The 16,036-nt window shown below is 42.5% G+C and overlaps 1 protein-coding gene across 4 annotated transcripts in view; it reads right to left on the reverse strand.

Moving 5' to 3' along the window:
• Positions 1-16,036, reverse strand: part of BRAF (B-Raf proto-oncogene, serine/threonine kinase) — a 131,511-nt gene that overhangs the window by 71,472 nt on the left and 44,003 nt on the right. For all 4 annotated transcript variants that reach the window (XM_075939782.1, XM_075939791.1, XM_075939774.1 and 1 more), the window contains exon 3: positions 12,103-12,366. In XM_075939782.1, the coding sequence (XP_075795897.1) occupies positions 12,103-12,366 (264 nt within the window). The remainder of the gene's footprint in view (positions 1-12,102; positions 12,367-16,036) is intronic.

A 16,036-nucleotide genomic window follows, 5' to 3' on the forward strand; every position in this document is an offset into this window, starting at 1 on the left:
CTCGACATATACTGTATCATTGTGGCCCCCTGGGCTTCCAAAATTGAGTCGCTCTGCTCTAGCCTGTGAGCGACATCTAGACTGCCCTCTCTCGCACAAAAAAATATGCAAATGAGGCAAAGTGTGGAATATCGCCATGCCTCATTTGCATAATTGAGGCTCCGTTTTTGCGCAAAAACTCCCTCTTGAGCAAGAGACATTCTTCCTGAAAAAAAGCGGAAGAACGGCTCTTGCACAAAGCCTCAAGCAAAAATGGAGCATCATTAATTATGCAAATGAGGCACAGCAATATTCCACTTTGTCTACACTGCCCTCTCTTGCACACAAAAAATATGCAAATGAGACATAGTCAAAGAGGCAGTATAAGGTCATGACTAAAGTTTTGTGTTAGAGAAGGAGACAAATATTAATTTGTGTAGTATTGCCTTATCTGTTGGAGAATAAATCATAGACTCCTAAAATTGTGGGACTGGAAGGAACCTCAAGAGGTTATTAAAACCAAACTCCTGCATTCATGGCAGGACTAAGCATCATCTAAACCATCCCTGACAGGCGTTTGTCTAACCTGCTCTTAAAAATCTCTGAAGATGGAGCATCCTCCTTAGGCAAATTATTCCAGTGATTTACCACCTTCACAAAGTTTTTCCTAACGTCCAACCTAAATCACCATTGCTGCAATTTAGGGTCCAACAGGGTAAGGAGAACAAATTTTCTCCCTCATCCTTGTAACAACCCTTTATGTACTTGAAGACTGTTATGAGGCCCACTGGTCTTCTTTTCCCCAAACTAAACAAAAACCATTTTTTCAATCTTCCCTCAAAGATTATGTTTTTAGACCCTTAATCATTTTTATTGCTTTTCTCTGGACTTTCTCCAATTTGTCCTGAAATGTGGTGCTCATAAGTAGGCCTCCGCTGGAGAATTGTGTAATCAGCACTAAAGAATTACTTCGTTTCTTGTCTACAACAGTCCTGCTAATACATCGCAGAGTGGCACTTGAATTTTATACAACAGTGCTACACAGTTCACTCATATTTAGCTTGTGATCTACTATGACTCCATATCCCTTTTTCTGCAGTACTCCTTCCTAGGTAGGCATTTCCCATTCTGTATGTGTGCAACTGATTGTTCCTTCCCATGTGGAGTACGTTCTATTTGTCCTTATTAAATTTCAACCTATTTACTTCAGACCATTTCTAGTTTGTCCAGATCATTTTGAATTTTAATCCTATCCTCCAAAGCACTTATAACCCTTCCCAGCTTGGCAGTGTCCACAAACTATGTGCTCTCTATGTACTCAATGGAACCAGACCCAGAACTGATCCCTACAGAAGCCCACTTAATATGCCTTTCCAGTATGACTATGAACCACTGGCAACTGCACTGTGCAAACAGTTTTTCAGCCACTTGTACACTCACTTATAGTAGCTCCATGGAGTTTGTAGTTCCCTAATTTGCTTGAAAGATGATAATGTGAAACAGTATTAAAATCAGTATCAAGTCAAGGTATATCAGACCTACTGCTTCCCCCATCCACAAGACTTGTTACCTGTCAAAGGCTACGTCTACATTGCACCTCTCTTGCGCAAAAGCCTATGCAAATGAAGTGCAGATTAGCATATTGCTGCACTTCATTTGCATAATTTAGGGGCCATTTTGCGCAAGAAGCTGTGCCGGTGGATCCTTTTTGTGCAAAACCCCCCTCTTGCGCAAGAGCAGTTCTTCCTCATTTTTTCAGGAAGAACGGCCCTTGCCCAAGAGGGGGGTTTTGCGCAAAAAGGAGCCATCTACACAGCTCCTTTTTGCACAAAAGCCTCTTGTGCAAAAATGGCCCTTAATTATGCAAATCAAGTGTGGCAATATGCTAATCCACACTTCATTTGCATAGGTTTTTGCACAAGAGAGGTGGAGCGTAGACGTAGCCAAAGAAATCTATAAGGAAGCTTATTTTCTATGTGTTTCATTTTCTTTCCTGATACTGGATGGGTCAGTAATTTCCCACTTCTTTTCCTTTTCATATATGGGCACTATGTTTTCCCTTTTCCTGTCTTCTGGAATCTCTCTCATCTTCCATAACTGTTCAAAGATAATTGCTAAAGGTTCAACTATCCCCTAACTCAGCACTAGGTATGTTAAATTTAGATTAATAGGCTAATCCAATAGTCTATAAGAGAGCCTCATCTTTGAAGTGTAGCAACAGCCCCACAGCTCTTGTTATACTTCAAAGGTGAAAGCGATGTGCAGAGCACTGGGGCAGCATGGGACTGAATGAATCCCCTGCCGGCCCATTGTTCCCTGCAGTGTTTCAAAGCACTAGCACCGCATGGAATCAGGGGCCAGCTTGGGACTCCACCGCTGACCCTGGCTCAACACAGTATTGCCGCTTTGAAACATGGCATGGAGCTGGGCGCCAGGTGGGAAGTCCCAGCTGACCCTGGGCTCCATGCAGTGCTGCCACCCTGAAGCCTCCCCCACCTTGCTGTCTCTTCCTGATAGTGTGTTAACTGTTTGACTAGCCTTTCACATCCATACTCAGCACTATACGTATTCTAGGAAAGGAGTTTTCAGACTCTAGGTTCCGGCTTGTAAGGGCAAGCCACTAGCTGGCTGCAAGACCTTTTGTTTACTTGTGCCTCTGCTGGTCTGGGTGATCACAGCACTCCTTGGCAGCTGATCACCATTCCCAGCTAACAGGTGCTGCAGGAAGCGGTGTCCAGGTCCGCACCACTTCCCGCAGCTTCTATTGGCTGGGAATGGTGGTCCATAGCCAATGGGAGCTGTGATTGACCATACCTGCAGAAACACAGGTAAACAAAGCATTAGCAGCCAGCTAGTGGCTTGCCCTTACAAGCTGCAACCCAGAGTTTGAAAAAACCTGTTCTAGGATGTATTTCATCAAGCCCTAGTCACCTGAATAAATCTAACTTTTCTAAATAATTTTAACTTGTTTTTTTCCCCCATAGCCTCTGATCCTTTAATATTTTCTATTAGCATTCATGCTGATAGATGTCCAACTCCTACTAACCTTTTTGTTAAAATTGAAACAAAGTAATTTAGCACTTCCACCTTTTCCACCTTTTCTACTATTGTTTTTCTCCCTCATTGAGTAACAAGTCTACTCTGTTCTTAGTCTTCCTTCCTTAGTGTCATCTCATTAATGTCTTGACCTTTCCAATTCTTACCTCTCTTCAGGGGTGGGGAGGTTATTTGCATCCTTTGCGATTTGCCTTAGTTTCCACTTTTTACCGAACTCTTTTGAGTTTCATATCATTGAAGAACTCCTGGTTAAGCCTGGGTGGTCTCTTCCAATCTTTCTAATTCAGGGAGATAAGTTTGCTTTTGTACCTTCAATAATGTCTCCTCAAAAAACTGCCCATCTCCTGAACCATTTTCCCCTTTAGACTTGCTTCCCAGGGGATCTGGTCCACCAGCTCCATGAGTTTGCTAAAGTCTGCCTTTTTGAAATACATTTCTTTCTTGTGCTGTCATCTCTTTTGCCATGTCTTAGAAACATGAACTCTGCCCTTTCATGATCACTTTCACCTAAGATGTTTTCAACTTTCAAATTCTCAATTGTTACTATTTTTCAAAATTAAATATAGAAATAGCTTTCTCTAGCTTCTGAAACAAAAAATTGGTCTCCAATACATCCCAAGAACTTGACAGATAATCTGTGCCTTACTGTATCATTTTTCCCCAGTAGGTGAAAAAAGGAAAAGAAAGTTCTTTTATCAACTAGGGTTGCCAGGTATCCGATACTGAACCGGACAGTCTGGTATTTTCGCCTCCTGTCCAGTAAAAAAACAAAACAGAAAATACCGGACACCTAAAATGTCTGATATGTTCTGATTTTTTCCTGGCCAGGAGGTGAAAAATACTAGGTCCTTACCTGGTTCCACAGGGGAGCTGTCTGGCCCGGAGCAGGAAGACAAGATGGCAGGCGGCTGCTGGCAGCCTGTTAGAGCCAAAAAGCCTCAAAGGCATTTCTTAAAGGGGGCTTTTTGCTTAATTCAGAGTCCTTTTTTTTTTTTTGGCTCAACAATTTTGGTCTTCCCCCCCACAACAGAATTTTTCCCTGGTGTTTTTTTTTGGGGGGGAGGGAGGGAGGGAGCAGGGAGAAGGTGTTCGGTATTTTTGGTTAAACCATTGGCAACCCTATTAACACTTTTTTGTGACCAGTGGAAATATGCTGGATGGTCATTAGCATACAGGTAACAGGTGACCTACAACTCAGCATTTTATTGCTATTGAAAATCAGCATTGGGGATTGTCATATTTAACTAACCAACCCACCCATCCGCACTGGTCTTTTAAACTAACTTTGTCTATAGAATTTCTTGGATTTTAAAAATGGTAGGTGTAGGTGGTGTAATAATACAATATTACAAAGCATAGTACAATACAGTAAGTGTATCCACCACCTCAGTGGAGCTGAAAGACTGCTATGGTGCATTTCATAAAATTACTCAGAGTGCCAGATGTTTTACACTTAAAAACATGACAAATGTTTTTAATCTCTATAGCCTGGGTCCTCACAAGCACTGAGCTCAGAGGATCATTTAGTAGAGCTTTAGGGGAAAAGGTCATATTCCTCTAGAATCTTACACAGGGGTAATAATAGTTCCTACCTTGACCAGAAGGGGCATCCTCAATAGGATTAGAACTACAGTAATTGCTCATTTAACACTATAGAAATGTTTCAGAAAATGATCGTGTTAAGTGAAAACGTGTTGGGGGGAGGGATCAATTTTCCCATTGAAAATAATGGAAAAGGTGGGGGTTGCGTTTCAAGCGGTAGTGTCTGTTGGGACCGGGACATAAGGTTGGGGGAGAAAGGGGACTGGGTTACAGCAGGGAGGGGAGGTGTTTGGCTCTGGGGAAGAGAAGAGGAGGAGAGGGGAAGGGGACTGGGTTGGGAGTATGTCCTTGTGAGGGGTCTGCCGGGACCTGCACTGCGTCTGGCGAGGCGCGAGTTGCCGGGGAAGGGCGCGGTCTGCGACGAACCCTCCGTTGCTTTGCAGGGAGACGGGAGAAGCCCCGCGCAGCCACCAGCGACGGACGAGCTGGGGAAATAGTGGTATTCCAGGGACGGTTGTAGAATTCAAAAAATGTTTCCTAAAAAAAAAAAATCGTGCTATCGCCAAAATGTGTTAAGCGAGCACGTGTTAAATGAGGAATTACTGTACTCATATTCAGCACCCAGGCTGTGTAAAATCCAGCAATAGAAGATCGCAGTTACTCTTCCCCCACCCCCCACACACCTTTTATGGTATAGTGGCCATCTTTACTGTGGACAAAACTACCTTCAAAATACAATCCTGTAGTTTTACTCCTATTACATATTATGGGAAATGGCAGCCAGTTAAGATAAAGGAAAGCTGAATATGATGGAAGAGGAGAAAATAATTAACTTTAATTGCAACCTAACTTCTTCAAATGGGCATTTATCACTACTCACCAAGGAGATAGTTATGCAGAAAACCTAAACAAACCAGCTTTTTAACATCATGCTGGATCATCTTAATTATGATCTGCATTTTAGTTATTCCCCTACCATTGACTGGTAACCCTTAAAACATGTTAATTTGCAACTAAATATATTCTTAACATTACATCTGATGTTTCTTTTGTTAACCCGGAGGATCCAATATATTTGCATACATTTATATAAACCAACATATAGTTTAACTTACTTTTATTCAGACTTAATTTATTGCTAAAACTATGAATGATTAATTTCTTATTTACTACATGATTAATTATTTTACTTGTGAATTGTGTCAAGTTCTATTTGGATGGAAATTAAAATTCATTTAAAAATGTATAAAACATTTTTTAAATGAGACAACTTTACCTGTCCTGAATGCACAGGAAAAAGTTATCAAAATCTGTTCTGCATTTAAAACGGACTTATTAAACGAAATAACCATTATCTGATGTTTTTCTAGTCACTGTGTCCTTCAAGATTTTAGAGCTAGCAGAGCTCATCTTCTTGCACCTAATTTTTTAATAGATGGGAAGCAGAAAACAAGCTTTCCATTTTCAGCTCCCAATTGGTTCCCTAACTTTGAAAAAACTAGCTTAATATTCTCAAGTTAAAAATACTCTTTACACTTGCCAAAAAGACTAATGCTCTCAAAATGTGGGTTTAGACTTCAACAAAATCTGGATCTGATTCCAGGTACTCAGCAACTAACTTCCAGCAGCAGTTCAGTAGTTTGACTTCATAGCTTGGCTGCAAACACTGAGTATTTATTTTTGTATTTAACATAAGTGATTTAAAATAAATTATAAATGTGGACCTCAACATAATGTGTGCCTCATCTGGGACAAGGACAGACAAATATAATGATCAGACCACAAGTCAAACTGAGTTAGGTATTGGGAAGTCAGAATCCAAGTAGAGCTAGTAGCCAAGAGAGTCACACTTCAGGCAGACTCAAGTTACCAGAATACTGGGTGGGTACCAGATTACAGACAGCAATTAAATAACTAACGCAAGGACTAATCAGGGTCAGAAACTAGAGTTTAGGGCAGTGGTCTCCAACCTTTTTAACCACAAGATCACTTTTTCAATTGAAGTGCAATGTAAGACCTACCTCAAACCCAAATACTCTTGTCCTGCTTCCTTCTCACCCCTTCTTTGAGGCCCTGGCCCTGAGCCACCCCTTCTCCAAGGCATCCTGCTCACTCCATCTCCCTACCTCTCCCATCCTCACTCACTTTCACCAGGCTGGGGTAGAGGGTTGGGTCTTGGTCCAATGGATTTGGAGTGTGGGAGGGGCTCCAGGCTTAGTACAGTGTGTGGGATTGGGGCTCAGGAGGGGTTTCTGGGTGCAAGCTGTGGGAAGGAGTTTTGGTGCAGGGGGACTCACATCTGGGGCAGGAGGTTGGGTATGGGAGAAGGTTCAGGGCTGGAACAGGGGTTGAGGAAGCAGGATCTGGTTGGGCACCACTTAACTGAGACAGCTTCTAGGTGGTGGAGCAGTGGGGTTAAGGCAGCTTTTTCCTTCCCTGGCCTTGCTCCACTCCTGAAAGCAGCTGGCATGTACAGCAATGGCTCCATGGCAGCACGTGCTGCCCCTCATCTACAGGCACTGAGCGCAGAGCTTCTACTGGCCAGTTCCCCGTTATTGATCAATGGGAGCTGCAGGAGGGGTTTCTGCAGGCAAGGACAGCATGTGGACAGCACGTGCTCTGCCTCTCTCAGAGACTGCAGGAGAAGCAGTAAAAGAAGTAACAACATCCCCCCAAGTATAAGTTAGGTGGGGAGATGAGTGATGGACAGAGTGTATTTGTGAGAATGATAGAGACACACGTGATGTGTGAGTGACAGATTTGCATTGCCAGGCTCCCTCCATCCCCTTCTCTTTGTGTGGCGATAGGATACAGAAGAGGAGGGAGGAGGGACATCCTGACATCAGTGCTCTCCCTCTTCTCCCTCCCACACTGCACAGCAAGCAGGAGGCTCTCAGGGGGGCAGCTCCAAGGCAGAGGGAAGGAACAGCTGACAGTGGGTGGAGGGGCAACTGAAGTGCCAGTGCTTGATAGCTCCCTGGACAAAGCAGTCAGGATCACCTGTCAGAAGCTCCAAGATCTACTGGTAGATCCCGATCTACTGGTTGGTGACCACTGGTTTAGGGCCTACTGACAGCTGAGTCTGCTGCAATAAATGGGCAAACTGTGTAGCTGTTCAGAGAGCTCTCCTTCCTGGTTTATATACTGGTATTTACTAATCAGGGAGTCACAAGGTACTGCCACTCTGGTTTTGCTGTATTTCCTGAACCCAGCCTCACAAGGTCCTTCCACAGAAGGTCAGCTTAAGACTCCTGTGACTCAGCATAGGAGTCAGCAACCCAGAACTCTCAGGAGGCCAAGTTCTAATTCAACAGGATGACAAGTTTAAAATGAAATAGAGTTGTTTTTTTAATTTAAAGCCATTTCTTTTTATCCACTTTGGTTAGCAAGAAATGGAAACTTTTCTAGTAGGTCATTCTTAATTAATAGGACCTGAAATTAACAGATATATTCCAAAATCCCACAAAGTTCAATCATTACTCACAGACTAAGTGTTGTAAATTTGGAGAATATAGACTGTATTCTCCATGTAAAACAGGAGAAGAGGAGTCAAGGGTAGTAAGAGATAGACAGACAACAAAGGGAAGAGAAAGCGATGAGCAGGGACAGAGAAGGAAAAACAGTGAAAACACTGTAGAAAATGCACCATGATCCACACAGAAAAGAGTAAAGAATAAAAAGCAGGCCAGGACCAATGGTATAAACAAAAACTAAAAATACTGTCTCTACAGTTTAGTGAGGAGGATGTCCAATAATAATGAGGATGAACTAGCTGACATTTCACAGGTACTTATTGAATAGCGTATTTAATCAGAACACAAAGCGCACTACTGTTATTTGTTCAAATTGCAGGGGGAATAGCCACGGAGAAGTAGTATCAGATATTCACAGTTTGCATACGTGCTAAATCATTTGTCAAGCCTTTATTTCAGTCAAACATGGAAGAGAGAGAGAGAGAGAGAGACAATGGATTTTCTAATTCCTTTTTTAAAAGTAGACAACTAATTGCACAAAACAGATGGAAAGCTGTGAAAACAAGCTGATTTCACTTAATGTGCATTTCTTGGCGTGACAACATAACTAACAGATTTAAAAACCAGATACTTCTCCATTAGTTTTTATTAACATTTAATTATTTAAGGCCCACTTTCTCAATCCACTTCTATAGGAACAAGTGTGTAGTGGGGTGTTAGATATCTGGTAACTGAATAGTCGAGTAATTCTTAGGGGTTACTCAACTATTCAATCTGGCCGCACTCCCGGACAGTCCCGTTACCCCACACTGCTGCCCCAATACGGAGGCAGCAGCACAGGGTATCAGGCAGGAGCCAGTTTGTGAGGGGAGCCATTTTAAAAACCAGTTCCCTGCACAGAACGGCTACCTGCTGCCCCATGCTGCTACCTTGGACACAGAGACAGCAATGCGGGGTGGCAGCAGCCCCTGTCCACGGGGAATACAAGCTCCCCATGGACAGAGGCCTCTCTGCCTTCTATGAAGCAGCTTCCGTCCATGGTGAGCCTGGGCTCACCACAGACAGAGGCTGATCCAAGCAGCAGCCCCCTGTCCACGGGAGGTCCCAGTTCCCCACAGACAGAGGCTATTCCACACTGTCCGCAGAAAGCTGGGACCAGGGACCCCCCCCCCCCCCAGACAGAGGCTGCTGCAAGGACCAGCCTCTGTCCACAGTGGGCCTATGCTCATTGCAGACAGGGGTGGGTTACATGTAGATGAGAGGGAGCCTGTGCAAACCAGGCCAATTAGGGAGAGGAGCAGTCAGCCAATCGGGGCCAGGCAGGGCCTATAAAAGACTGCAAAACTATGGGGAGCTCACTCTTGTCCTGACCAGCAGGGTCCTAGGAGGGGCAGGAACCAGTGGAACTTTGGATGGAGCAATGCTGAGCAGGTGGCTGGAGGGGGAGGGGGAGGGAGAGGGGCAAAGAGACTCTCCAGCCCAATACCTCCCAGGCTATGGGCCTTAATTCAAGTGCCAAGAAGGTGCAAGGGTACCAGGGAAGTGGCGAGAAGGAGATGGCTGCTGCCAGAGGGCTCCTGGATCAGGAACCAGAGTAGTGGGTGGACCGGATTCCCCGATCCTGCACCACACCGGAGCACGACCTATATAGACTGTGACTTGCACCTGAGGCAAGCAGCTCGATTTGGGGCTGCATTCGGTGTTAGTGGTAGGTGAATAATTCAAGACACGGCAGTCCAGGGAGCTACATGGGTCCAGCTACAGGCAATGGGGACAGCAGGGAAATGTTGGGAAAGACTGTCCAGAAGGTGATGCACTCTAATAAACTAAGCAAACTCCTTATGTGACCAGCAGAAGGCACTGCAGCAGTGAGTCAAAAGTACAAAATGCTTTATATGAAAGTTGTGAATACCTGTGATTCAAGTTATGTAAAGGACTATTTCTAACTTTGGCACGTTGTAAGAAATGGGTCCTTAAAACTGTCACAGTCCAAGCCTGAATCAGTGAAGCTAAATTCCAAATCCTTGCTTTGACTTGATACATGTTTGAGGGGTAGCATATTTTTGTGATCAGCTTTTTATAATAGTACATTAATCAGCTTAGTTCAGAAAGGTCTTGGGAACACATTAGGATTCATCCCTCATTGATCAATACTTCCCATTTTCACTTTTGGCCAAAGAAAGTGTACTCATTCCGTAAGGATAGTTATGGTATTATCAATAGTGTTCATTAATACTCTATTGGGCTCTCTTTTTCCATAAACGCACACTTTCAGAGGTCCTCAAACTCTGCCATAGTATAGACTAGACCTTTTATATATTTCCTCTTGAACCAGCCATTATTTACCATCCTTATGAAAACTACAGCAATTGGAGTAAAATATTTTTTAAAATACTACTCACACTACTTTTTTTTTTTCCAACTTTCCTTAATGCAACAAAATATTTTGTAGGGTTTTTTTTATTGAAGCATTACACAGCCAATTTTTTTAAAATTAAATAGTATTAGGTACTAAAAGTTCGAGTCCCCATGCCATTTTTTGTGGCTTCACAATTATTTTCTATTTTTAAAGTGTTTTTCTACTGAAACACCCCCCTCCCCCCAAAAAAGCGGGAAAACAGACCATACACAAAACATTTGTAAAGGCACAACAGTAAACAGTTTTAAAAAAATACAGAAAACAGCTCTAATTTTGCAGTGTTTCCCAAACAGTAGGTCCTTGATCTACCACAGGTGTCCTCCCCCTACACTGGATCTCATCTCCTGGAAAGCAGTTGGCAGTCTGAGGAGTGGGATTGGACAACAGCAGCATGGAAGAAGCAGCCTGAGACAATGAACAGTCAGAAGCCTGGAAAAGATGGTGACCCAGTTGGCCATGAGTAGAGAGTAGCCCGCTGGAGCTGCAGGAAGGGGCAGGACTGGGAAAAAGAGGGCCAAAGGGGTGCAGGGAGCCAACTGGGAGGGTTGCATATGACAAAGTAGGTTTTTGCACACAAAAGCATATGCCCAAACAGGACTCCTCCTTGTTTTAACTGGGTTAATGGTAAGTTCTCCAAGACGACAAAATACAGTTGGGTGGGTCACCTTTGTATAAAGTTTGGAAACTGTTGACTTGTGACATTTTAACTATTAAACACAAGGTAGTTGATGTAACTTTTTATTGGATTAACTTTTGTTAGTGAAAAAAACAAACTTTGGAGATACAAAGAACTTGAAAGACTGTTTTTCGAGGGATGTAAAAATTCCATTTAATTGGTTAACCAGTTAAACATCAGGTTTAACCAATTTAAGGGGGGGGTGCTCCAGCCCAGCTGGACTAAAACTCCTCCCCTCCACCCCACACTCAACCTTAGTTGTGGCTTGACTGGAGTGGCCTCCCCACCGCAAACAGGGGTTACTCCAGCCCACACACAGTAGCAACTTCCTCACCTACTACTACTCCACCACCTGCTACTACTCCACATGGATGCAAAAAAAGTTAGCTCTACTATCTTGTTTCCTTCTCACTCTCCGCTGCCAAGGCTGCTCTTGGTAATCAAGAGCCTTGTAGAAGTCACTGGAAGCAAAGAACCAACACTATGACCTCCATCTGCTTGTAAGTCACCAGCAGTTCAGAGACCAGTTTGGAAACCAATGAGTTACTTGCAATACACATTACAGTACATAGAAATAGAACACTAAGCTCCCAACCCAAAAATATACAATGAAACAGTACTAGTCAAAACTAAGTCTGGGTAATAGCTATGCTGACTTAGAACAGTTTTCAAAAATCTGGGCATCCATTTTCATATCACTTAAAGTTACGATTTTGCCCCTTTTGTTGCACATAACAGAATCAATCTCCTTGGTATTACTGCTTTGTACAGTGTTATTTGTACCGAAGTTGAAACAATCAACAGACTTTGGAAGAACACAAAAATTATGTTACACATTTTCCTTTCATATGTCTACAGATACATTTTTTTGCTTCTAGGTTTCATTTATACAGGGATAGAAGTGGACAGATGCACAAAAAAGTAAGGTTATGAGCATATACGCAGGGCTGACTCACCACTGTCCTCTGTTTGTTGGGTAGGAAGACTCTAACAATAGGTTTTTGTGGAGACTTGGGGTTATTCCGTGACACATCTGTGGGGTTCTGATAAACTGAAAGGGATGAAGGTGCTACAGAGAGGCTAGAGGAGGAGGAGGATGTAACTGTGTCTGTTGAAGCAGAGCTGGAGACAGAGAAATCGGTTCCATTCCCCATGGATTCTAATAACTGCTGTTCTCTCTGCTGTAGAGCATCTAGCTTGCTGGTATACTCTTCATAGGCCTGTAGAGGGGAAAAATATTTGAACTCAGTTAGGCATCTTGTATGCATACGATGAATTGAGTATGAATTTGTAGCCACGACACCCTGAGGCTGCAATTACAAAATATCCAAGTTACACAAAATTAGGCCTGATCAGTTCTGGGATAGAAGACAAGACAAAAACTGGAAATACAGAATCGTTGCTATTAATACAGTGAGCCAAGTTGAATACAAACTATCCAACAGTGTCCCTTAGTTGAAAAAACAAAACATTATGTTTAGAATTTTTTTTAGTTTGTCAAATGTTTTAATACACACACAAATATGGAAGCTGTAGATTTTTCCAGCCTAATGAAGGCAAACCCTCAAAATAAATATGAAACCTGCAATCAGACATTTTCAGTCAAAACATACTATTAACAGCCTAGCTTTCTTTGCAACTGCAGGTTAGACCTCCCTTGTCCAGCACTCTTAGGACTGGGTCAGTCCCAAATGAGAAAATTTGCTGGAACAGAAGAGGTCCCCTGCCATGGGCCCTCCCAGCCCACCAACCCCTCCAGCTGCTGACTCGCCCTTCCTCCTCCCTCTCTTTTTCCCCCACCGTGCCACCAGACCTCCCTGCACCTGAGCTTTCTGGTCCAGGATCATCAGTAGTTCTGCTGGGCCACAAATGTTGCTGGAACAGAGAGTCCTGGTTTAGGGTGGTACAACATGTAGAAGGTAAGTGTTTCTGTTGGCGTGTGTTAGTTAATATGATCACTAAACTTTCAGATTAATTGCTATGGATCTGAGTTTGGAAGTTTAAGAAAGTACACACAAATACATGTTCTGCATTGCACAAACTAAGCTCTCTGCCCCCAAGGCCTTGCCATCTAAATAAATGGAAAAGGACAGGTTTTCCTCTTAGTCCTCCACACAAGAAACCAAGCCTACTGTCAAGGTGCATAGTGTCTGCTCTGACTATTAGAGGTGCTTGCTTATGATAGAAACATTTAAAAATTTCCAACGTCAATCCACTTCTCGTACTTTTCATATACAATGTTTTCTAGCTCTAAATTTCCTCTGGTTATATTTTATAGTAAGTTTCATGTGCTTAACTGGTCTTAAATTTTTATTATTAATGATTACAACTGAACACACACACACTTAACATGTGAGTCCAATGCCCAGGTGTAGAGAAGCCATTAGTATTCACTAGAGATGAAAATTAACACTTTCAATGAGCCTGCCAGAAGCACTATATTGTTATTTTTGTATTTCTGCTTCACAGCTGCTTTGAAGGTTCAGCTAACCACTTTGTCTTTGTTGAGCAAAGTCTTCCTCATCCTCATTATCAACCTTTACCAACTGCTGAGGATGGAGATGTGCTCTGAATTTGTAGCATCATTTCTATGCTAAGAGTGACAAAGAATTATGACTTCATTGCAATTACGAAAATTTGTGAGGTAACAGATCTCAAAGAGAACCATGAAAACTGAAAAGGAAATGATAAACCCTTATACACTGGAAACAGGTCTAGCACTTCACAAATGGACACCAAATTCTTCCCTAAATTATACTCCATTGTAAAAAACAGTTACTCTAGATTTCTCCAGGTGTAAATGAAGGCAGAATTTGGCTCAGTCTATAGAAGATGACCTTTCTATACAAGTTCCTCTCCCACTTCCAGGAAAGTGGAATGTTTTTCCATATATAATTCCAGTAAGAGTTATAGGCAGCGAATTATTTTAAGACAAATGAATATCAGAAGTCACAAGCTTCTATTATAGTTTTGCCAATGTACTTTTTCAAACCTATCATTACTTCCTTTTTTCATAAACATTAGCTCAAATAATGTTTTGTAACATATACAGTATCACATTGCTACAAGATATTTGTGAGCTTAACATAGTTCCTGGACAAAATTACACATTCTTTTCAAAATATTCAAAATGCTTATTTTGGCAGCTCAAGATATTGCTAGAGGAAACGTAAGTTATGTACAAGTAACTTATCTATGAAGTATAAGTGACAGACCTTGGTAAACTAACTTGGGGCCCCTTCCCACCAAAGTCAATGGGAAAAAATCATTAAATTTAATAGGAACAGGGATGTTAGCCTTTAAACTGTCAGTCAGAATAATGGAAGAAACAGCAAAAATCATGTCACGGGGCTGCTCTTGCAACAAAAAACAAATTTAGATAGTCTAGACAAGGCTTTAATAGTAAAAATTGATTTCTGCTCCTTTTGCTTAAACTGGTTGTTTTAGCTGGTGAAAAACAAATGCTTTAAATAAACGGAGTCTTAGAAGACCTAGTTAGCTGAATATTCTTGCCCACACTAGATATCCATGACTGGATTTCAGCAGTTTGTTTAGACGTCAATCCCTTTTATAATCAGGAAGCAACAAGAGAACAGAGCACTGGTCAGAACATTTTCAATTTAATTTCATTTTGTCAAAGCCAAAGTGTTTGAGACATATGGGTTTTGACCAATTACTATAACACATGTAACCGTCAGCCGCACAGTTGCATCATGCTGGAAAAAAGCCACACAAAATCCTCCTACTAAAAACTTCATATGGTTGAAGATATAAAGCTATTACAACAGAAAGGTTGACCTATGTTAAACTTCAGTCAGAAGAGAAATCACCTCTACGGAAAGAGGTAATAAACTGCATTGACACAAACAGAAGCTGTACCCGTCTATTCCAGGGAATTGCACTGGGGCAGCTACACAAATAGCTGGCCACCAATAGCCTCCAAAAGTACAAATCCAGACAAGGTCTTAATCAACACGGATTTATACTCCTTTCTTTGCTTATAGTGGCTGATTAGCTGCTGAAAAACAAATGTTTTAATTAAATGGAGTCTTAGATCACATCTCCACTTTATTGTAAGGAAGACCTACGTAAAGATTAGCATAATGAAGTTAAAATTGTAATAGGGTTTTATAACAGATTTCAATCCAATTGTTGATATGTTAAGTGTTTGCTTTTCCAATAAAAGCAAGCAGTATTCTGGCTAAAGGATAATTTTGGTATTTGCTTTTAGCTCCATACAGAGCAAAGAAAATAAATGCACAACAGTGAAATAAGATGTTAAAATGCGGTTAATTGACTAGTCGATGTAATTTCCATCAACTAGTTGATAGGCCTTCCACATTCCTCCTTTGAAATGTACAAGAGCCCCTCCTGGAGCTCTTGTACATTTCAAAGGAGGAATGTGGAACTCAGCATACAGCTGGGGGCCAGTGGGAAGTCCCACTGACTCAGGGTTGCACGCGGCATGTCTGCTTTGAAATGCAAAAGAGTATCCAGCGAGGGCTCTTGTGCATTTCAGAGCCATAGAGCCCAGTGTCAGTGGGGGAACTTCTACACAGCATGCCACTAGGAGCCCAGTGTCAGCTGGGGACTCCCCCGCTGACCCTGGGTTCTGGGGAAATGCTGCGGGGAAGCACGGGGTCAGCGGGGGAATCCCCAGCTGACCCCAGGCTCCATGGCTGCCCCTTTGAAAGGCACACAGGCGGCAGTTTCAAAGGGGCAGCCACCGCCCAGCTGATCCACAGATCAGCTGGGCGGTGGTTGCCCTTTTGAAAAGCCGCCTTGGGGTTTCAAAGTGGCAGCAAAGGGGGGAGGGCGGAGAGAGAATATCGACTAGATGACTAGACAAAATACTATCCGATAAGCAAATGCACTCAAGCACAGGACAGT

The sequence above is a fragment of the Pelodiscus sinensis genome, chromosome 1 (assembly GCF_049634645.1).
Source record: "Pelodiscus sinensis isolate JC-2024 chromosome 1, ASM4963464v1, whole genome shotgun sequence".
Classification (NCBI taxonomy): domain Eukaryota; kingdom Metazoa; phylum Chordata; order Testudines; family Trionychidae; genus Pelodiscus; species Pelodiscus sinensis.